The 25,428-nt window shown below is 37.3% G+C and overlaps 1 protein-coding gene across 1 annotated transcript in view; it reads right to left on the bottom strand.

Moving 5' to 3' along the window:
• Positions 1-25,428, bottom strand: part of TRAM2 (translocation associated membrane protein 2) — an 895,653-nt gene that overhangs the window by 251,430 nt on the left and 618,795 nt on the right. Inside the window, exon 8 of the mRNA XM_044062384.1 lies at positions 12,516-12,620. Coding sequence (XP_043918319.1) covers positions 12,516-12,620 — 105 coding nt within the window. The remainder of the gene's footprint in view (positions 1-12,515; positions 12,621-25,428) is intronic.

Genomic DNA, 25,428 nt, shown 5'->3' with positions numbered 1-25,428 from the left:
GACTTCTTCAGAACAATAAACATTGTAAAAGGACCTCTTAAATATCTTTCACGTAACCAATTAAATATTCAATTATCCAATCAACTTCCCATAAGAAAAGTTCAAAGGAAAAAACCAAATGCTTATCCAACAAAATGTAAAGGCAGAAAATACGCGTTGTATATTAATACTGTCAAATAATACTGACTCTACTTGCTAAAACAGTATGCATACTTTAACTGAATGTGTAGTATTCCTTTTCAATTTGCAAAAAAATAATTAATTAATTTGTAAGAATGTTGTTTGTATATTTATTGGCATATTTATATTCATATATTTATATATTCATTGTATTTAATTAATTATTTATAAATTTTAATCTCAAGGACAATTTTACAGTATATACATATTGCATATATTTCCTAATTTTAGAATCATAAGAAATATATACACATATATAATTCTTGCACGATATTGGGTTAGATATTGTTCGTGTGTCATATTATCAGTTACCTACACATACATTTACATATAAAATTCATTACAATTTCATTAATATTGTTTAGCAGCATATAATCAACAGAAGCACACATATATACAAACAACATTCTTACAAATTAATTAATGGCAGTTTCTGGGAGATGCATCTGTCCCTCCAGCATGTCCTATTTAAGTTGCAAGCCATATTTAGGTCCCATGGAATGGGGGGCCCTAGTCCCGTTTGATTTACGGATATGCAGCAAGTTCATTAGGTTTTGGTCTGAAATTCCTCTATAAGCCAGGCATAAGTCTCCCTTAAGAAATCTATAGGAGTTTACAAACAGGATAGAAATAAAAGAGAGACATATGGTTAAGAAGTAAAAGGAATTACTTAGAAGGGCTGACAAAGGTTAGAGTACTGCAGAATAAAGGGAATCTCTCAGAAAAGGCACAAGGGAGGATATGGACAATACATATGAATTTAGAAAGATTGCTGACCTAGCTTTTGATAACTCCACAGCACAAAAATCATTAGCACAATGATTTAGGCAGCAGAAAGTAGAAATGCTGTTTGCCAAACTTAGGAAGCATATAACAAGATAAAATAACCAAAGATCCTGCAGTGTTTTTTTAGATACTTCAGAAATGTTATGAAAATGGGTATAAAGCAGCGAAATATGGAAATCTACAAAGAGCACAAATCGAAATATTTATGAAAGACTTAATTGAAGACAAGGTCAGAGGTAGATGAGGCTCAACAACTAAGTGTTAAGATAGGAGGGGATGAGCTAAACTGTGATGTATAATCGATTTTCAGGAAAAATCATTAGTAAAAGATGGTACGACTGTGGAAAAATGAAAATTAGGATGGAAGAAAGTGCTAAAGATCAGAAAGTTTTGTTTAAAGGTATTTTAAAAGAAGGGGAAGCACCAACATCTTGGAAGAAGGCTATGGTAGCTGTACTACCCAAAGATGGTAAATGCCCATCAGACCCAACTTCATATAGGCAATATTTCAATTTTAAACCATGACTATAAAGTGTTTATGTCTACACTAGCTAAAAGAATACAAAAGGTGTTGCCAGAATTGATAGATGTGGATCAATGTGGTTTTATGGAAGGGAGCAAACACCTGACAACATTAACAGAACAATGATGATCCAGAGGGAATCAGAATGTACGAAAATATGGATCTATATCACTCTGACGAAGGTTCATTTCTGTGAACCTTCATTCATCGACCCTAATACTGCTACTGCTCACATCAACAAATGACTTAGCTAGGGAAAGGAACAAGTTGGCCATCATAAGAAATGTGCCCTTTTTCTCACTGTAGTGCAATCTCGGAGTTGATATATATATAGTTAGGGAGGATGTGGGTGGGTTTGAAATACTGTGCTTTGTATGACAGTTGAAACGCTGAGCAATTCATTCCTTTCCCTGGGTAAGCTTTCATTGAAGTGAACATTCTCTGTATTAGGGTTGATGATTGAAGCTGTATGGAAATGAACCTTTGATGAACTGATACAGACCCAGAAACTACTGCTGTCATTGGTGGGTCTTGATGCAGAGAAAGCATTTGACAGAGTAAGCTGGGATTTTATGACTAGTGCAATGAAAGCATCTGCATCCCATGATACAGTAATAAAATTAATTAGGGGGATATATGAACGATCGCAGACAAGAATTAAAGTAGGAGGGTTTTTCTCTGATGAGCTGTGTTTGAACAGAGGAATCAGGCAGTGGTGTCCTTTTTCCCCTATGTTATTTGCTCTGTACTCTTAAGAGTCACAGGCAAAGAAAATAGGGTACTAAGAAATTCAAGGATATAACTGGTATGGTAATCAGAAATGCTGGCTTTATTTGCAGACATCATTATTTTGTACTACATATATCCAGAAAAGGAAATTTAATTGGTGCGGAACATTTTCAGACAGTTTCAAGTCTTTTCAAGATATATTGTGAAGAGATTAAAGAAAATGCAAAAAATGAAAAACGGGAAGCTCTTGTTTATGGATAGTAAGATACAAACAGTGAAAATGTTTTTGGCCCATTTAATTCTATGTACAGGTCAGATACATTTTTATCAACCGGAGGAAAAGTTGTGATCAATAATTAAAGAGTTGAAGGATATTTTTTCTGGGAGGGGAAGAGAGCAAGAGTTAAGTGGGATAAAGTGATCCTTGCAATGAAGAAAGTTGTCTAGGATTACCTGACTTGAATGGATATTTTGGAGGTACACAGTTTAGGCTCATAAACATAATATAAGCAGATGGCTATAGTTCAAAATGAAAAGGGATAATGATGAGGTGGGGGAAGTTCAAGAAATTTTGGATAGAGATCCTTAAGGAGAATAACCATACAGAATATTATATTCACAAAGTAGAAGAAAGTATTCTAGGAACTAAGAAAACATGAGAATAAAGAAAGTAGATTTTGTCAATATAAATGACTGCAAGCAGGGGCACAGAAAAAATGCAAGAGGGAGATGCAATTTATTGGAGAAAATTGGAAAAGAAACCAAGATATTGGCAGAAAACAACTGGAGATGGAAAGGTAATAACAGTGGGATGAGGGCATGGCAACATACGGACTTGCAGAATAGAGACAGCTTTCCTTACCAGGGACTGATATCAGAGCAAAGGAAAAGAGAAAGGGATAGGGGAATCTTAACTGGAAGACCTTTTCTGATAGGGTATTTAGCGGAGTCTAGAATAGAAGCTTCTCTTAAAAAAGGGATAATTAGTAGGGTATATAAAATACTGCCTGCATCAGAAGTTGTTAGAAAAGATTGAGAAGAAAGATTGGAAAAGCAATTTACCAGAGAACAATGGGAGGACATATGTATGGATCCCAAATATGTAACAAAGTCCGGAAAGTTTAAGACCTTTGAAGTGTTTGCACTGATGTCAGCAGATGTTGGAGGTATAATAGGGAAGAAAGTGGTAACTGGCAACATGCGTTCTGGGAGTGTAATGAGTTGAGAGATTTTAAAAATTTCTTACAAAGTACATTGCCATAAATACTGTGTAAGCAAATGGCTGTAACGAAGGATACGATTACTATTTTATTTTATTTTTTTTTTAGCTGGGACACTATCTGAATTTGTAAGGATTTGGGTATTTTAAACTGACAAATAATTCATTAGTGTTTAAACTTTGTTTAGAAACTAAATGTTAGTCAATTAAATGACTAGTGTTCAGTAGTATTGCATATTACTCTCTTCATCAAAACTTTTAATAGTGTTTAAAATATAAATGTTAAACTAAAAGCCTTGGCATGTCTCAGTCTCGAACAGGTGCTGAAAATAAGTCCTGCATTTTCATTTTCCCACCAGACATAAAAGCCTGCTTACAAATCTCCTGTCAATACAGACACAATTTAAAATATCCCACTGAATATCTCTACTTCAGCCTGCTTTAAACTGCTGTAGTCTTTCAAAGATAGCTCCCTTCCAGGCTACTCAGATTTATGCACTAACAAGGCAAACTGTGATTCTGTTTAATCTCTTCTAGAGGCAGCCCTCAAGTCCCTTTGGTTCTTCCCTGATGGACTTACTTTGCACTGTTTTTTTTTTTTTTAATCTCAGGACTCTGCTAGGGATGCCACAGTCTGCCCCTACCTCATCACTTTACATATGTACCCACCTGTTGCCTAACTGGAATCTCACCAACTTTTCAACATACACTTAAGCAAACTTGCATCAGAATCTCAAAATTTGCTTCTAGTCACCACAATAAAGTCTATTGTTCTTTGGCACTCATGAAAATTAACTGGTTAGAATTTCCCCAATATCACACCATGGTTCAGCTATCCTTTGCTCATAAACTCCCTAACAGCTTAGCTCTCAATGATACCACTTCATGGAGACACTCCCCTATGACTTTAGGAAACTAGTGGGGCAGTTAGTCAACATACCAATGTCTAATAACATACTTGATATTCCAGATTTCCTATTACCATGGGTAAGCAATAAAAGAAACTATCACGTACAATAACATGAACTGCTGAAAGGTAACCATTCAATGCAAAGTTGAATAAAAACCCTACACAGAAACTGCACTGGTGGCTGTGGTGTTACATAACACTGTTCAGTATTATTCTCAGTTTTATTACCACCACACCTCATACCTCCCTATATTTCTCACAATTAGCCTTCACTACAATGAAATGCCAGTCTAATCCAACCAATGTCTCTCTCCTTTACCTCTGAACAAGTAATACTAGGGGGAACTGCCATATTTGATGTTTCCATGTTTATATTTTAATTTGTTGTGCACAATTTACATGAAACAAACTACCTTCTGTATTCTATACTACAATGTCCTTAATCTGTAATATTCTACTTCTTCTGTGACTGGTAGGATTTCTTGTATGTACTACTGTTTATTATTTATTTTACTACTTTGACATTTATTTTTTTCTCTGGGACTGCAGCGAAAATGGGAACTACTAGCTGCATATTCCAAATGAATGAAAGCAAATTAACAGTTCTTATATGCAACACTGACATTAATAAAATAAATACATTGCCAGGCAATGCCTATCGATTTTTTCATAGTTTCATAGTTTAGCACTAGGCTAGCTGTTCTTATGGACCATTTTAGACCTAGCCAATTACCCCATGTGAGATTCAAACCCTGCACCCTGGGTCTGTAAGGTAAGCACTTTAACCATTATGCCAATCTCCCAACCCCGACAAGCAATTCCTTATCCATGTCTACCATCTTTTCAAACAATACTTTCTTACTTAGCCATGTAACTGTTAACAGCTAGCATATCCCACCCAGGCTGTCCATCATACGTAGTCCTTGCCATTCTTACAACCAACATTTCTTTATGCAGCCTTGCCATTCTTATACACAACACCTGGTATACAACTCTGTCAGTCTTACAACCAATACTTCTTCATTCAGGTCCACTAGTCTAACTAATACTTCCACATCCATGCCTGCTATTTTTATAACTAGCACTTCATTATTCAGGCTGACAGTTCCCACAGCCAACACTAATTTATCCAGCCCTGCCACAATTATAACCAGCATTAATTTATACAGACTTGTTAAGCATACAACCAATAATACTTCAATATAGTACCTGCATACCTCTCAACCTGGAAACATCACAAATCTGGACAAAGGCCCAAGAAAATGTGCACAAATCTGTATGCTGATTATCATAAAATTTACATATACAGTTATTTAACCCCACCCACTCCAATGGAATTGTGGGATATCAACTTTCAAATACAAACTGAAGAACAGACAACCAAAATATGACCCCTGAGATCCTGTAGTAAATGGTAGCCATTTTTTTCTGAAATGTGTAGCAATGATGTTCACTGGGAAGGGACAAGATTATGAACCTTAGGATTTTGTTTTTGCCGACTTGCAGTATGTGGGCTTTGTGGTAAATGTAGGGCATTTACTGGTAGGCAACATTCTAATATTAGCTAAAGAATATTATAGTTTGCTAGGACCTCCAAAAGTCATTCTCCATGGCCTACTGGTCAGTGGCGTAGCCAGAGTTTGTGCCGCCCAGGGCTGTCTGAGTTTGTCACCCTTCCCTCCTCACAAAATCAAGGTCGTATGGGACCCCCCCCAATACACAGCCCTCCCCCGTACAGTCATTACCTGGACTATTTTGCCTCATTTACCATAAACACTAATGTGCGTACTGCTTTATTTCTACAATGATTATTTGGCTTTTATTTAAAACTTATTTTACTTCTATAGCATAAACACTAATAGACATCTGCTAAACAAAGTAATACAGTCTCACAATGAAAATAGACTTAGCATTAAAACTTCTCTGCCCTTAAAAATCACATTCATTGAAACCCACATTCAAAGAAAATGGCCAGTGGCAGATAAAGATTACTTTTGGGCTGTTTTCAAATCATAGGCCCCTTGCACATGAAACATACATGTGCTCTTTTGTTACACCTTCCTGATTATTTTAAATTATATTCCTTGTATAATACAGCACAGATGTTAGCGTGAGTTTTAAATGTATTGTTCTGAACATTTTTCCAGTAAGCAATGAAACAAAATGCACACTTATAGTGGCACTCAAGCCAATTCCCATGTTTACACTGTCCTTGAAATTAAAATTAATTCTATAGTACCCAATCATTCACATGTACATTAATACTGGTTCTGAGAAAGGTCTTCAAATGAAGCTTATCTACTTATGTTGTCCTAATTAGTGATTAATTTAAGAATCATCAGTGAACTTTTCAGCGTTCCTCTTCCTTGTTACCACATCCTATGCACACTGACAATTCTACACACCTTGCACATCTACATATGTTCATAGGTGTGTACTAGGCTAATAGCCCTGGGGCCTTTACAAACCTAGCCATAGGATTACACTGGCATAGTGCCACCCGACCTTAGTTCCCAGTGCCTCTGTCGAGTAGAGCCACTGGTGTTATCTCCAGGGTGGATTTTCTGTTTCCCATCCACTCATCAAGATTTCTCTTGAAGAGGATCAGCGAGGTACTCTGCTTGACATGTATTGGAAGTCTGTTCATAACATGGGCAGTCTCTGGGTTATGAACCTGTCTCTCCAGCATGTTCTGTTAATTGTGGTAATAAGGTTGAGGTCTCTGGAGCATGTGGTGCGGAGAGATTGGGATTTCTTTAGATGTAGCATTTCTAACAGAGCTGGGTCAGACATGGCTTTGTAAGTCAAGCAGAGATCGCCTCTAAGTAGGTGATATGAGACAGAGAATAGTTGGAGTTTTTTTGAGTCAGTCCATATAAGACGAGTGTTTAAGGCCTAGGATCCTATTTATGAGGTACTTTTGAAGCCACTCCAGTTGTTGCAGGTGTCTAGTGAGGTACATGCCAAATGGGGCATTGTACTCGACTGGCCTAATGAGGGAAGAGTAAAGGGAGACAATGATCGTTTTCTTCCAGGATGCAAAACCCTTAGTAATGAGATGTGCCACATAGAAGGGCTTTCTGAAAACAGTGGCAATGTGGTGATCAAAAGAGAGGTTGCTATCAACCTGTGTTCCAATATCTCTTATAACATCTTCTGTGTTCGGTGGACCACCATCATTTTGGTAATTCATGGGAACACAGTTTTTGGCATTGAGCTTAAGGCCATGGTTCTGATACCAGTTGTTGGTCACAGTGAGGCAATTCTGTAGACTGTCATCACTGGTTGTTGGTCACAGTGAGGCAATTCTGTAGACTGTCATCACTTTGGGAGTTAATAATAGCTCCCAACTTGCAATTGTCAGCCAGAGTCCCTTCATGTTGGCCTGGACTTCAGAGAAGTAGATACCAAACAGGAGAGGACCCAGGACCGAACCCTGTGGGACTTCACTCATGACTAATCGGCAGTCTGATTTGGAGTCAGCTACTTTCACCCAGTTGGTTCTATCTGTGAGCCAGTTTGCAACCCACCTAGTGATATAGGGGTTGATGCCACACTTAGTGAGTTTTTCTATGATTCCTGAGTGGGGAATGGTGTCAAAAGCCTTGGCCAGATCAAGGTAGGCTGTATGACCCACCTTGCCTTTATCCACAGCTCTGGTGACTGACTCAGAGAAGTTGACCAAGTTGAGCAGGCATGATCTACCCTTCACAAAACCAAACTGTGTGGGATCCAGAGTTTGGAGATTCCCTATATCCTTGTTTATTAGGTCCATGATGATGTGTTCCATAGCTTTGCAAATCAGACTAGTCAGGCTAATGGGGTGATAGTTCCCAGGGTCTGTAGTCGCTCCACCTTTGTGGAGAGGGATAACTGTAGCAGTGCGCCATTCATCAGGGACAAAGCCTGAGGTGTTGCTGTGACTGAACAGAGCACACAGGTGAGGTGCCAGTTCACTCTGTAGTTCATGTAGAACACAACCAGGGATATTGTCAGTTCCCATAAAAGCTGTATTCTTGGTCTTGGACAATGCTGTTTTAACCTGTGCGGCAGTAATACTGGATGCCTGGCAATCTACTGATATTGTGATTGGTCCTTTGGGGTGGGGAGAGGGGGGTAAAGTTGGCCAGTATACTGGCAATATCTGTTGGCTCAGTACAGGAGGTACCATTGTGCAGTAGCTCAGAGCAAATCTGGATATTGCCGTAGAGATTCTTTACATAACTACAGAAGGCCTTGTGGTTTTTTTTACTATCTGTTGCAATTCTGTTTTCATACCTAGCTTTAGAGGATTTGATGAGGGATCTCAACTTAGAGTGTCTTAGTTCTATTGGGTATGGCGAGATCCATGTATTTGTGTATGTGTTCGTACAGTGCATTGGTGCATGATTCTGCAGTCATGCAACTACTCTCCATTTGCATGGGTGCCGTGAAGTTAGCCATCTCTGTTTTTAGCATCCTGAAGTTGGCTTTGGAGAAGTTTTTCATCGTGGTTACCTTTGCTGGGTGTGGGGTAGGAGGAATGTGGATTTCCAAGGTGATTAGCTTGTGGTCGGATCTAACCAGGGAGGAGCTGACTATTGGTGTAGAGCAACGGTCGCCCATGTTAATAATGACCAGGTCAAGGATGTTGCTACCTCTAATGGGGGTAAGAATGAGCTGGTCCAGGGCAATGGAATTAATGAACTCCAGGAAACATTGGGCAAGTGTATTGGTACATGAGTAGTTTACCCAGTTAATGGAGAAGTAGTTGAAGTCACCTAGTAAGAGAGTGTTATGTTGGGCAATATCATTTTCCAGGGTGCTTAGGAACATGGAGTGTGAGTCTTGGGACATGGCTGGGGACCTATAGCAGGCTACAACTTGAACCGCTGTCTTACCCAATGTTAGCTGCACCTTAAGTGTCTCTGATGCATTATGCTGGGCTACCAGTCTGGAGGTGTGCGCATCCTTTATGAATATGGAGACAACACCACCTTTGGAGCTTTGGTCTAAGTTTTGGGGCCGGAAAGTGTGGAATGAGTTATAGGCTGGTAGTGTAGGGGTGCTTTCTGCTGCCTTGAACCAGGTCTCTGTTACAGCACAAATGTCGATGTTCACCATTTTAAGGAGTGCCTCGAGCAAGTGAATTTTGAGATTTAGACTTCTAGTGTTGAGCAACATGACCCTCAGATTGTATTTGTTTTTAGCTGCTATGGTGGTAATATGGTCTTTAGAACACCGCCTAAAAACAGCACTATAGGGATGGCAAGAGCCTTGGCCAGTATCCGGAAGCCCAGGGGTGACAGGTGCAGGCCATCTCTGGCAAAGCATTGAGGTCTGTCAATCATGTCATCCCAGGCAGACAGATACTGGATCTCTTTAGAATGACACCAGAAACTTAGCCAATTGTTGAAATCAATCATTTTCTACTTGTACTGTGGTATCATTCTGGGTGATGGTAGGATGCTGCTCAGGGCTAGGGTCATACCTGCCTGGGCTACATAATCTGAGAGCTCCTCCATGTCTCTTTTCATGTAGTCCAGGGAGGTACGTCTCAGGTCACTCACAGCCACATGTACGATGACAGTCATATTGGTACCTGTTGTTAAGCCACCTAAGTGCATGCGTTATGTGTCGGATCCTGGCACCTGACAGGCAGGTGACTGCTACTTTCTCCTTATTCAACGTAGTGAGTGGGACAAGCAGTATGCCTCACTATTGAGTCGCCTATGACTAGTGTGTTGGGCATGCTGTTTTGCCTTAGTGGCTTTGGTTGAGTGGCACACTGTTTAGGGGAATTATGTGTCTTGTAATTAGTGTTGTGTTGTGGTGGTCGAGTGCGTTTCTGCCTGTATGAGTGCATATACTGCACTCATCCCTAAAAACCAAAGCACAGCCTCAATATGAATTCATATGCCTAACATACAAACTGCTGCCTTCCCAAACCATGTAAGGAATGCATTATCTTCTGCAGATCTATTCATTAAGCAGTCCAGCAAAAGCTGTAACATTAAGTTGTGTTCAGAGCTTAATATAAAGCAGAAATCTTTACTACTAAAGAATCCCACTGTAAAAGACTACAGATAAAGTTTTGTAATTTAGCACACTATCTGCTAAAAGTCCTTACACATGATAAAAGAGAAGTGCCCTTTAATGGAAAGGTGGCAACCTGGAAGCACTTCACAACAATTCATTTTTTCTTTCTCCAACTACCGAATCTAACTCTGGCTAGATGAGCTGGACAATACATGTGAGAATACAGTGAATTAGTCAATGACTTTTGTGGTACAGCTGAAACAAGTCTGACAATGGCGGATGAAGTATGAAGTTTTTTTTTTCTCACATTGTGTTACATTGGACTACGTATTAATTATTCTCTGCTTAGTGGTTTTGTGATAACATTTACTCAGAACTGACCATAATAGCAACGACTATAATGCTGTATGAATTAGGATCCAGTCGTTAGCGTTTTCTGCATCGGTAATTTACTAGATGTCCAAGTTTAGCAGTAAACGTTCACTTCCCTTTATTCTAAGCCTATGGCTCATATGGGTCTCCACTCCGTGCAACTCCTTAAAACCATGCACTTAAAGCAGCTGCAACAGTCAAGACTTTTAAAACCTTAGGTACTTCCTATTATAGCAGCCCTCGGCATACACAAGCAGAGTGGAATAACGTTTTGTTTGCTGACCAAATTTATCAAACTTATTAAAAACAAGTGCTTCATTCAAACTAGTCCACAGCTCTCATTACTAGTCTCAGAGTTTATACAGGGAATAAAGTTAGTAAAATTATGGCCACAACTTTATGATCTGTGTACCGAGCCCAGTTTCTCTCCATACAACAGCAGGCTTATACCAGGATATAATTTTGTAAGAACAGACTCTGCAAAACAATTAGAGAATGGATCCTCGGTCGGAACAATAAAACCGAATTAACCATGCCGGGAAGGCCACACATAACAAAGTTAATAGGGTCAGGTTGCTGATTCTACACAGGATCATTAAAAAGTTATCAACTCGCACAGTGACAGTCTACCTACTTAAATACAACTGCACTGTTTTAATTCTTTTTTGATTACATACCTGGAGGAGGCTGAGCCGCCAGACTCAGAGTTTGAAAAAGTAAATTTTATCATCATCCTGTCTGCAAACAAGAGTGGGCAGAAGGAGAACTCTGCAGATTTGCAGATGCATAACTTAAGTTGCACGGACAGCTGCACACTACTCTATATTCCCACCAATTCAAATCACCAACCAACCAAATCCAATAGACAGTCTGCCTCATGACAAAGCTGATGTCACACGCATACCCCGTATACTGGCGATGCATAGTGACCTCAGCCATAAATTTAAAGTTGCAAGTGTAACAAAAAAAAAAAATTTCAACAAAAATCGGGAATTAAAGGGGCCACTTGGGAAATTGTGGCATCCTATTATTTTACCCTCAAAATTGGCAAATACCGAGGAATTCGGTACGGTTGAGAGGTATGACTACTTGACATTTTTATAACCAGCACTTTCACATCCAAGGCTGCTATTTTTATAAGCAGCAGTTTCTTATAAAGAATACTCCCCCCTTTTTAACGGAACATTCCCTTAAAAAAAATACCCATTCACTGTATCCAACCTACTTCTTCAATCTATCCTCATTATGTCAATATACATCCCTTTGTACCTTTAACCATAAATCAATAAGTTCTTAACCAGCACAGTATTCAAAATCAGATTCAATCTTGTTTAGTCTACTGTTCCAGCAATGGATTTTTGGGATGTGTATGACTCAATAGTCAACTTACTATTCTTAAAACAATCAATTTCTTCTTCACAATGTGTCTTTTTTATAACAATCTAAGATGCCCTTTCAAAACTGACAATTCTTTGTTCAAGGTGCACAAGACTATGACAAACAAATTTAGCTCACACGTTCTACTCATAAACATCATTTTTTTGCCTAGGCTGCCATTATCACATATAACTGTTCAGTCTTCTATTTTATGAAAGATATTCACTTACACAGGCCACAAAGCAGTATTTTTCCTATCACAACTGAGTTATACTTCCCAAACATGTTTTTCACAGACAGGATCCCATACAAAGGTAATTAATAGATCATAGTTTCATTCTGACCTGATAATCACAACCTTGCATCTAATTACACAGCGTGGTGAGAGATTTCATACTCACGGTTTTTGGTTGTTCTCATCAGTAAAGTAGAACAAGCGGGCTATATGAAAGACCAACTCTGGAATGGACTGTAACAGCAGCAGAATCAAACCCAAACGAGTTAAACTGTAGGAAGAACAATACAGAGATCAGTATTTCTTAAGTTCAAACTATGGAAAAACAGTATGCACAACACAATTAAATAAGGCATATCTGAGCCACCCAGTGTAAAATAATAACTAACTCAGAAGAGGGGATAAAGAAAGGAAATCTGTACAACTAATCACATTACTTACATGACAATCATACACTATGGGCCAATAGCTTGCAAAGTAACTTAACCACAAAAACTGTGAAAGATAAGAGCTGAAGGACTGGCACACATCTGTAACCCAGTTCTTAGCCAAATAACAGTTAGCAGAGGTTAGCCAACAGGCAATGGCCAGAATATCCTGATTTTCTTCTGATTACTAATGTGCACTTAGTGGCAAAGATGCCAGAGGGTGATTAGGCGGCTATCTGCTTCTCTCTGGATAACATGGACCTCTGTATTCCTGCTATACTCTGGTGCAAAATGGGGTACAGCAAGCTCATTTCCATGGGAACAAACCTGGACACACTGCCATATTTAGCTACTAATGAATGCTGCTGATGGACAGTTAGTAGTGTTTATTAAAAATGTGTCAGCTGCACCCCCCCCCCAACTGCATCCACAGGGTGATGGCTTCTGTCTCTTGCATCCACTCTTTTGCATCACAGTATCATAGAAGGAATATTTACAAAGATAAAAACAAGCATAATAATGTGTCACAGGCAACAGACAAGAAAAACTGCTGTCAGAAGGGGATAAAGGGAAGTAAAGTTATTTAATTAGTTACTGCTTGCTCACTAGTAAGTGCTTCTTTCACGTGTGACCTGGGAAGGCTATAATTACATAACATGAAGTATTAACTACATCAGTACAGTTACTTGCAAATTCATATAAACACAGTGTATTAAGTGCTGATAAAAATTAAGAAAATATAAAATGTGCAAATTAATTGAAAATGCACATTTATCAAATTCATTTACACTGCTCATAAGCAACCAATAATGCCTGACAGGATGGGTGTTAACAAAGAAATAATGCTTGCCCAGGGGTGTTGTGAGTGGCATAGGGTCTTACCATTCCTGGAAGGGTATTATTTCCCCTGATAACGCCCATCCTGGAGGACATTCTTGCAGTTAATGAATGTGCTATCTGTTAAAACTGTTTTGTATTGGCTTTTGTATTACTATACACCTTTTTCATATGCTTTGAATGTAAAATAGTTCCCTCACCTAATATTTTAAACTTGGGAGGATATATTTTAAATCTAAAACAGACGTATTTAATGTCTACACACACACACACACACACACACACACTCAACCAGAAACACACAGAGACATAAACACGCATGTGTTCAGCAGTTCACAGCGACTTTGTTGACTGAATACATCTTAAACTCCTTATTGTAATCAAATGAATGAAGGAAAAAAAAATCATACAATTCAAGACATTGCAAACCACCCCCATGCCTCTTAACAGTCCCTAATATTGACGTGTTGTTTTCTATGTCCTTCGTACAATGTTCAATGTTGTGGTCAACTATGGTGGACTCTAATTAGTCAACAATGACATTTATTTGTATTTGATTACCAGGAAAGTCTGACTGTGTAGAAGCCCATTTTCAGTAGAGGCCCGGGCAGAAAAGCTCCAAATTTATACAAAACATATACAATCTTCAAAAATAAAACAAAAACATCTGTAGTTTAAATAATTATCTGTAGTACTATAACAAATTAGACATAATATAAGAAAACTGGTTAAGAATCAATATATGACAGTATATGACAATCATTTAAAATTTAGAGAAATTTTAGACAGTTTTTCAAGTTAGTCTGATACAAATAGGAATTGCACTATGAAGTGAGGAAAAAGCAGGCTAATGGTATACTTAGAAATAAAGTCAGGGAAGAGAATTAGATAGCAGTAAGAAGTAAGTGAAAAAGGGGAGAGTAAGGCAGTATAAAGAAATACTTGTTCACATTTACGGATATAGTTTATCCTGTGTTATACACCCAGGGGGACATTAGAGTTCCATAGTTCTTATTGGTACAAAGCACCCTGATGGAAAGTGTCTTGCCAAGATAATTGAGAGATATGTGTTCTCTGTCTGTTTCTCGCTCTCTGTTTCTCACACACAAACTCGCATGCATAGAATTGCCTTACTACTTTTTTTTCCACTTCTCACTAAATGCAAGCCTCACTTAGGGAGAGAAAAGTAAAATGGCAAACTGTTGTAATTGCTACTGCAGGCAGTTTTTCTAGCTGAGTTTTCATTTTTTATTTTATGCTCACTAAATAACAAAGCCGCATTTAGTGAATGTAAAAAATTGCGTCAGTTTGCTTTTTTCCTGTCCAAGCTTCATAGCAGCTTAATATGTTGCCATGAAAAGGCAGACTTGCTTTTTAGCAATGTACATTAACACCCTGTTGGAGAATATTTATTCTCTAATAGAGTGTTGAGGTACCTAAAAGATGTTAGCATATTATGACTAGGTGTTCTGAATAAGCGCAACCTTATGTATGTGATGTGCAGATGATTTGTGTCATCAGGTGCATAAAGAGATCTGGAAATATTTTTTACTGCACTTAAATGCATATATACCCACTGACTGAATTTTTAAGTAGTCATTAATGCTATTCACCACATGCTGCAGGAAAATAAGCTAATTAAGTACATGGTACAAGACTGTGGGTATGTAGTAAAGAAAAAAATATGTGCTAACAGTAGTGCACATTTATATATCACAGAAGCTGCAAAACTTGAACACTCAAGCTCATTACCACATACAGTCTCAAAAAAGGGATGCCAGAAGTACTAAGCCATGTAAGTACAGCTGTGTAAGAAAAATTACCATAACAGTAGATGTTGAAATGATTACTGTTGCAGTAGCCTTGGCAGGATATAACTCGTATAGCTAAGGATATGGCAGGCAAGCTTCCAAAGCTTCAGGGCACCTTCTACACATGCTGAGCTGACTAAAAGACAAGTTTGGGTGCAAAGTCTTTCAAAGCTTTGCAGCCAGCAGAAAGAGGGATGCTGCTCCCTGAAAGGTCTGTGCTAGTAACAACAAAACATAAATGTCCACACCCTGGCATACAAAAATGAACCAAAGAACAATGGGGATGGAGGGACCAACTACTACATCAGTGAACATTCAAACATCTATTGTTATGTTAAGCTCACCTTACACAACTGTACCATGTTCATCATATTGATCACTGCTGTAATAAACTTTAGCCATATGGGTAAATTACCTTAGTTAAAAAACAAATAGCAAAAAGATGAAAACTGGTAAAAGCACAAACAAGATGGAACTGGAAACAATGAGAACGGACTCAACTTGATAGGCACTGTTTAATGTAAGCGTTTTCGGCTCAGTCTCTACTAAGCCTTCTTCAGACAAACAGTGAAAACAGCAGCTGTAACAGCTTAAATACATTTCTTAATTAGATAATAATTCCTAATTAAAAGGGAAATGCTCACCATATAAAACATCAAACATGAAAAACCTTAATAAATCAAGATAGACACAGAAAACACACTACTCTAAAAATGTTCATTTGTATGATAGACCTACTAGGTAAAACTCATAGATATAACAAGTACGATGAACATTAATTCATATCACTTGAATACAAATGTGTATCTATACATATATTTACATCCATTGTTATTTTTAAGCTTAAAACATTTAAGTAATCGATATAAATAAATAAATATAAAGTATGAAAATATTATTCAATATATAAAGATGTTTATATTCTATTTCTATAATATAATAAATACAAATATAAACATGTATATAGGCTGATGTTGTCTATTCTACCTATTTAATGACAGCAATTTTAAAATACACTTAATGGACAGTGTTTCATTTAAACCAGGATAAGACTGTGCATTAGTTAATATTTGCCATTTTAGTTCATCGAACTCAAGTTTCAATTGCCAAGGGCCCCCTCTGATGTCTAGAGTTCTTTGTTGAAGAATTATAAACCTAAATGAATGGGTTGGGTGCTGCGAAATATGCTTAGCTAGGGCATTATTGAGATCCAATTTATTAATCGCATAAATGTGTTCATACACCCTCTGTCTAAATTTTCTCTCTGTTTTTCCTATATAAAACCCACTACATTGTTGGCATAAGGCTGCATAAACAACAATTTTGCTTTCGCAATTGTATTTAGAGTTGAGAACATATTTTTTATCTCTAATAAAACAAGCTTGACCAAGAAACATATGTTTACATTGCTGGCAACAACCGCATTTAAACATCCCTCTTATATTAGAATGTGTAACACAAATATTACGCTTTTTTTCAAGAATATTTTTTAAATTAGGACCCTCTTATAGGTAATTTTGGTCTATGCCCTAAGGTGTTTAATAAATGTTCATTATTTTTAATAATTGACCAGTTTTTATACAATATTTCTTTTATAATTCTATGATCCAATGAATAAGTAAATAAAAAACTTGTTTGATATGAGGAGTTATTGGGACTATCTACAGTAACACATTCATTAATCATATCAATGTAAGTTACCTCAGAATGCAAATCAAGTCCTACTTTAACTGTTAATAAAGGTTTAAAGTGTCCAGACAGCCGTTTTTGTTCTACTTCTGTTTTAATAGCTCTAATAAGATGACCTGGATAACCTCTATTCAAAAACATACTTTGCAATAACTCACATTCACATTCAAAATCCAAGTTGTCAGAAATCATGCGGGCTGCCCTAACCATTTGTCCCTTAATGACAGCCCGCTTCTGATGAATTGGATGACAACTAGAAAAGTGCAAAAAACTGTTTGAATAAGTAGGTTTTCTAAATATTTTACTCTTGAAACAGTGTTCCACTTTATCTTTGAACAGTAAGACGTCCAAAAAATTAATAGAATCAGCTCCTATTTCATGAGTGAATTCTAAAAAAGAAGTGGATTTTGAAATCGATTCTATAAATAAAGAAATATCATTAGGGTCACCGTTCCATAAGCAAAACATGTCATCTTGGTACCTAGTGTACCAAGAAACATTGTTTAGAAACAATGGGTTAACAAATAAACAAGTATGTTCCCAATGGGCCATTACCATATTGGCAAAAGTGCCACCACAGGGGGAACCCATGGCTACACCTGATTTTTGTAAGTAAAATTTATTGTTAAATGTCATGAAATTATTAGTCAGTATGAGATCCAAAAGAGAGGTTACCAAATAGATGTCATTATGGTCTACCTTCTTTCTAACTAAAAATTTGGAAACCCATTCAATACCCAAATCATGCGGAATGACTGTGTATAGATCTTTGACATCTATAGTTAGGAATGTGCTATTTTCATTATATGTTAGTTTATTAATACTCTCCAAAAAAGACCACGAATCTTTACAAATCTGAGGCTCTTTGGTCAAGAATGGTTTGAGTAAATTATCAATGAATTTAGCACATCCGTAAGTTATCGAACCACGTCCATCTACGATTATTCTAAATGGTGGTTCTACTAGTGATTTGTGAATTTTTGGGGCTTCGAAAATTGCAGGAATAATTGGTGCTGCCATGGATAAATATTCATGTTGGTTAATGTCAATAGAGGATTCTATGAATAAATCATCAATACATTGTTTGATATTCTTATATGCCCCATTGACTTCATTTCGAGATACTTGACTATATGTTTGTGTGTTTAGGTGTTTTTCTATTTTTTCATTATACGCCTGTTGGTCCATGAACACAAGGCCACCCCCCTTATCGGGTTTCATAACCCTAACATCAAAGTTCTTAATTAAAGTGATAAGGTCTAGTTCCTCCTCAGTGTAATTCTTTCTATAACTGTTCTTATGAAAGCTGTGGACATTTCTCATATCTAACTCACACATTTTTTCAAAAATACATAAATCAGAATGGAGCGGAGGATTAAATTGACTAGAGACTTTCAAAATATTGGTGATGGTAGGATTATTACCCATCAAGATGTTTAAATTAAGCTTGCGTGTAAACAGCTTCAAATCAATAATAGTCTCTGCAATGTCAATTGTTCTGTCCGGCACAAAGGACAAACCTTTAGATAAAAGGTTGGCCATGTGTTCATTAATTATTAACGAAGAAAAGTTAAAAACTTTGAAATCACCTTCTGTTGAAACAGAAATTTTTAAGGAAGGTGATATGTTAACAGACATATAGTCTATCTCTTGGGTTGCCTCCTGGTGTTCCTCGTTATCGAAGAGTTGGTACTCTTCTTCCTGTTGTTGTTGGATCGCATATTGTTCCTGGAGTGAAAACCCTGATTAGGCTGGTTACTCTTACCAGCAGTGTTCTTGTTAATATTATGATTTTGATTATTATTATTTTGTTGGTTAATGAGCCTCTCACTACGACGCAGTGGTTCACTTTGGGTTGGCTCATCAGCAAATGAAGACGAGGCGTTATTATCATCATTATTTTGCACATGTGGGCCATCTTGAACAACAGAAGGACCTTGATTATTCATGTTATCTGACTTTATTGGTGGGGGGTCAGGATACGCTTCTTTATTGGCATATGCTGTAATGTCCCTCTGTAACTTACGTTTATTGGTGCTCAAAAACTTGTCCATTGCAGTATCAATACTAGTATAAATGCGGCAATACTCAAATTTGTACCTTAAAAAATCAACGCGACTTTTTATGATTTGGTCTAAGGTCTCCAACTCGCCCTTATACCTTATGATTTCCAAATCATAAAAATTAATGAGTGCCTTTAAAAATTCAACTGCTTGTCTGTCAAATAGTTCCAATAATTCAGCATGAAATGCTGAACCAGCCACCAAGCCTGCTGGGTATCTCCAATGTCGGAGACCCTTAGGTATAACTTTCTTATTAATGCATTCATTAAGGTAGGAAACTTCTAGTTGAAGTTTCCTACACCTAAACATTTTAGTGTCAAATTCCTCGATAGCATTCATTAATGAACTGTTAAATTGTGAATTAGACACTTGGTGGCCCAAATTGCTGGAAAAAGAATTTGTAAAAAAATCTCCGTTACTAAAAAACGATGTCATTGAGGGGATGTCCAGTTCGTTAGAATTACTTGATTGAGCCATGTTATGGTTACCATGTCTATTATTAGAATTAAAATTAGTGGAATTACCTTGTCCTGGGTAAATGGAACCAGGGGATCCGTTATTATGAACAACAACATCAGCAAAAGATAAATCCATATCCGGCGAGGGTGGTCTGTTATTATTAGCAGTTCCACTTGAAAGGTGCGACCCTCCAGCTTGTCTTTGCCCTGGTTGAATCGAACTGGCAGAACCGCCGGTTTGATGTGCTTGTTGAATGAGCTGCGACCTTTCAGCTTGTATCTGCCTCGGTTGAGCAGAAATGGCAGAACCGCTACATTGCTGTGTTAACGGTGGAAAAGCTGTGTCACGATCAGCCAAACATGCTGGTGTACGCGTTTCAACTGTTGCATTTAAGCAATTGCGGCTTTCTGAATTTTGTAACGTGCAAGGCTGGTTAACAGATTTGGAATTACCAGCACTACACGAAGCTTCTACTTTCTGCGATAGTGCTTCTACCCGGCCAAGAAGCACGTTAACAAGAGCAGTGAGATTTCCAATGGCATCCGTTTGTTGGGAACCACTACTCGGTTCCGGTACAATATCCACGGTGTCACTATTATCAAATAGTGGCTGTGAGTCTGCTCCGTTTCCAGGTTCCATTTAACAGAAACTCCAAAAACAAATAGCAAAAAGATGAAAACTGGTAAAAGCACAAACAAGATGGAACTGGAAACAATGAGAACGGACTCAACTTGATAGGCACTGTTTAATGTAAGCGCTTTCGGCTCAGTCTCTACTAAGCCTTCTTCAGACAAACAGTGAAAACAGCAGCAGTAACAGCTTAAATACATTTCTTAATTAGATAATAATTCCTAATGAAAGGGAAATGCTCACCATATAAAACATAAAACATGAAAAACCTTAATAAATCAAGATAGACACAGAAAACACACTACTCTAAAAATGTTCATTTGTATGATAGACCTACTAGGTAAAACTCATAGATATAACAAGTACGATGAACATTAATTCATATCACTTGAATGCAAATGTGTATCTATACATATATTTACATCCATTGTTATTTTTAAGCTTAAAACATTTAAGTAATCGATATAAATAAATAAATATAAAGTATGAAAATATTATTCAATATATAAAGATGTTTATATTCTATTTCTATAATATAATAAATACAAATATAAACATGTATATAGGCTGATGTTGTCTATTCTACCTATTTAATGACAGCAATTTTAAAATACACTTAATGGACAGTGTTTCATTTAAACCAGGATAAGACTGTGCATTAGTTAATATTTGCCATTTTAGTTCATCTAACTCAAGTTTCAATTGCCAAGGGCCCCCTCTGATGTCTAGAGTTCTTTGTTGAAGAATTATAAACCTAAATGAATGGGTTGGGTGCTGCGAAATATGCTTAGCTAGGGCATTATTGAGATCCAATTTATTAATCGCATAAATGTGTTCATACACCCTCTGTCTAAATTTTCTCTCTGTTTTTCCTATATAAAACCCACTACATTGTTGGCATAAGGCTGCATAAACAACAATTTTGCTTTCGCAATTGTATTTAGAGTTGAGAACATATTTTTTATCTCTAATAAAACAAGCTTGACCAAGAAACATATGTTTACATTGCTGGCAACAACCGCATTTAAACATCCCTCTTATATTAGAATGTGTAACACAAATATTACGCTTTTTTTCAAGAATATTTTTTAAATTAGGACCCCTCTTATAGGTAATTTTTGGTCTATGCCCTAAGGTGTTTAATAAATGTTCATTATTTTTAATAATTGACCAGTTTTTATACAATATTTCTTTTATAATTCTATGATCCAATGAATAAGTAAATAAAAAACTTGTTTGATATGAGGTGTTATTGGGACTATCTACAGTAACACATTCATTAATCATATCAATGTAAGTTGCCTCAGAATGCAAATCAAGTCCTACTTTAACTGTTAATAAAGGTTTAAAGTGTCCAGACAGCCGTTTTTGTTCTACTTCTGTTTTAATAGCTCTAATAAGATGACCTGGATAACCTCTATTCAAAAACATACTTTGCAATAACTCACATTCACATTCAAAATCCAAGTTGTCAGAAATCATGCGGGCTGCCCTAACCATTTGTCCCTTAATGACAGCCTGCTTCTGATGAATTGGATGACAACTAGAAAAGTGCAAAAAACTGTTTGAATAAGTAGGTTTTCTAAATATTTTACTCTTGAAACAGTGTTCCACTTTATCTTTGAACAGTAAGACGTCCAACAAATTAATAGAATCAGCTCCTATTTCATGAGTGAATTCTAAAAAAGAAGTGGATTTTGAAATCGATTCTATAAATAAAGAAATATCATTAGGGTCACCGTTCCATAAGCAAAACATGTCATCTTGGTACCTAAACCTTAGCCATATGGGTAAATTACCTTAGTTAACTACACTTGAAAGAGTCCAGAAGACCCTGGAGAATGGTTCTAGCAAAGCTCGATCCGAAACAAGAGAAGGAATTAAGCTTACAGTGCTTTGTAAAAGTATGTTTTGTTGTTATACACATTTTATAACCCTTTTATATCTTTTGAAAAGCACATCCTACCCAACTTACTAACGTTGAAGCTCTATCTCTTTCCCTTAGTAATAATCACTGTATTTTTACACTTTTCCAACTCATTTCTCAATTTCTGTATCTTCTTTATTTCTGTATAACTGAAGTTGATGAAATATTTCTGCAAGCATATTCACCTTAGCTACATTACATAATGTATTTATCTTGTTTTGGCACTAGCCTGATGTTAACTAGTTTAAAGTGGAGCTTTTCTCCCCGGGCCTCTACTGAAAATGGATATGTATCCAGCTAGACTAGCCCGGTCAACAAATGTAAAATAAAATAAAATAAAATAAAATAAATAAATAAATAAATAAATAAATAAATAAATAATGAACAGAGGACCAAGTAGCAGCTCCTAGAATATTTCTAGAATCAAACCCTTTTCAAAAAGCCATAGCTGAAGCCAAGGCCCTGACAGAGAAGGCCTTGACTCTGCCTGGAAGAGATTTTTACACTGAGTATAACAAAAGGTAACAGCCTTAGACATCCATTTGGAAATGGTCTCTTGCCATAGGTTGTCCTTTCTTCTTACCTACACAAAAAATACACAATTAATCCGATGATCTGGGGAGATGGATAATTTGGCTTAAAGTAAACTTGGATATCACTTTAGGCATAAAAGGAGGATTATTTATTAAATAAACTCTGTCCCTATGGAAATTGAGATGAGACTGACACACTATAACAGGTTGCAACTCACATACCTTACTTGCAAGGTCAGAGCAATCAGTAAAAATGGTTTTCCTTGTTAAGAATCTCAAATCAGCCAGATCAGTTGGTTCAAATGGAGCAAGTGTTAGCTTCTCTTACACAAAATTAAGATCCCAAGAGGGGTCTCTGGTTTACTTCAGCCTCTAATGCAAAACCCTTTTTTAGAACATTTTAACTTGAGAATGCCTTGAAAGAGGAGGCTCTATGGGGAAACATGCTAAAATGGCAAAAAACTGAATCTTGACAGAGAAATTAGAAAGGTCATAGACAGGAAAACCAGATAAGTCCTGAATGGTTTTGCTGGTTATGTTACTGGTAACAACCAGAAAACCTTTTCCATTTACTAATATATGATTTTCTAGTAGAAAGGCATTCTTGCCTCCATTATTACCTACTGCATGTCCTCATTAAACATGTGCCTAAAAGGAATTTAGACCATATCATCCAGTCAACTGAAATGACGGATGTCAGACTTATCAAACACTAATGTTCTTATGTGAGCAGATCCAGTCTGTGAGGAAGATTTATGGTAGCTGCTCCTGGCCATTTCCTAAATAAGGGAGAGCTATGGTTGCCTAAGCCAGGAGGGGGGTTAACACAGCAATTGTGGGGAATTCCTTCTGAATCTTCAGAAGTACCCTGGATATTAGTGGAAAGCATAGAAGAACATTCCTGTCCAAAGAAAAGGCATCTGTCATCCAGGTCTTATTGCATACAGTCCTGGAAAATAATTTTGCTAGTTGATTATTCAAAGAAGAGCCAAAAAGGTCTACTTGAGGAACTCCCCACAAATGGAACAAATGTTGGAAGACTCCCTGAATTATCTTCCATTCATGAGGGTCTACCTTGGTCCTACTCAGCTTGTATGCCACACAATTTTGCTCTAACAGAATTTAGGATGCCTGTAAAGTGAGACTGTGTTCTGAAGCTATATCCCAAGCTAACATAGCTAGTCTGAAGACAGAGTACAACCTGGTTCTCCTTTGCTTGCTGATGTACCACAAGACTGTGGTACTGTCTGAAACAATTATGAAGAGGTCCCAGGGGCCAAAGATGATACAAAGTTGAGTGCCTTGACAAGGGCAAGCATCACCTAGATGTTTATTCACTTGAGTCTGTCCTTGGTGTCCCACACTGCTGCAGTTTTTCCCTCCTGAAACTGCTTCCCAAGCAAAGTCCAAAGCATCTGTGGTTACGGACTGCTTTGGTGCAGGGAGGGAGAATGGGAGACCTGGATTTAACAATATCTGTTGTCTGCACCAAATGATTTCTCTTCCATCAAACCCCAGCACATGGATTTGAAACTGTTGTTGATGTGTTGATGCCTGGACCAAAGTGATTTCAGATACCATTGTATTTATCTCAGGTGGCATCTTGCTAGTGTATCATGAGAATCGTCAATGCCATGAGACCAGAAATCCTAAGGTATTTCCTCACAGTGACCAAAGTCCGAGTGGAAAACCTTAGAAACAGATCTAAAGGATCTATTTTTTCCTGTGAAAGAAAACCTCTGAACTGAGTTGTCTAGTTGACATCCCAAAAACACAATCCTGTGTAAGGCAGTCAAGAAAGACTACTGACTGTTCTCTTGGAATTCCAGCTTGTGTAAGATATCTCTTATCCAAGAATGATTCCTGACACTTCGAAAAAGACTCTGCAAAGACAAGCAAGTTGTCTAAATATGGAAAAAAGTGGATAATCGGTAGCACTGCAAGGAACTATAACTGGGGTTTGACACTTTAACACTCTTGGTGTAGACCAAAGGTTAAGGCAGAAAACTGATGTGATCCGAACATACAAAACGTTAAGAAACATCTGATGTCTGGATGAACAGGGATGTGATAATATAGATCTTATAAGTCTACTGTTACCAGGAAAGTTGAATGAGGAGGAAGACCTAACAGGTTGTGAAGTGATTTCATTTTGAATTAGGGCACTATCACAAACAGGTTTAGGAAAGTAACTTCCAGAACTGGCCTCCAAACATGTTCGTTCTTTGGCACTAGGAACAAAAGAATCTGATCTGCAAGAAGAGGAATGACTCCCTGGAAAAGAGGAATTTCCTCCCACTCCATCTGCAACCTTGATGAATGACATCTAGAACCCATTTGTCTGAAGCAATCAGTTGACAAAGAGACAAAAACAAAATTCAGACTTTCTGGAAGAAAAAGAGGCCCAGGGTGGGCATGTTACAAGCTCTCTTCAATAATCATTTAGATATATTAGACTGTCCTTGGTTTGGGGAGGTTAGAGACCTTTTTTGGAACTCTCTTGCCATTCCTTCTTTAATGGCCATTTACCTGAATTCTGTTGAGACTGCTTATTCTGTTTTCTGCCAAAAAGGGTAGAAGAGAAAAAAAAAATCCCTTTAACAATTTGGAAAAAGAGAGATGAAAAATCTTTGGGATTCCTTGGATCAGCTTGCCCCTTTCATTGCACGTTTTGATCACCTCTGCAGCAGAGGGGCCAAACC

The sequence above is a fragment of the Protopterus annectens genome, chromosome 2.part1 (genome assembly GCF_019279795.1).
Source record: "Protopterus annectens isolate FY-2018-M chromosome 2.part1, PAN1.0, whole genome shotgun sequence".
Classification (NCBI taxonomy): Eukaryota; Metazoa; Chordata; order Ceratodontiformes; family Protopteridae; genus Protopterus; species Protopterus annectens.
The sequence above is the reverse complement of the archived record's forward strand: the minus strand, read 5'-3'. Positions and strand labels throughout refer to the sequence as shown.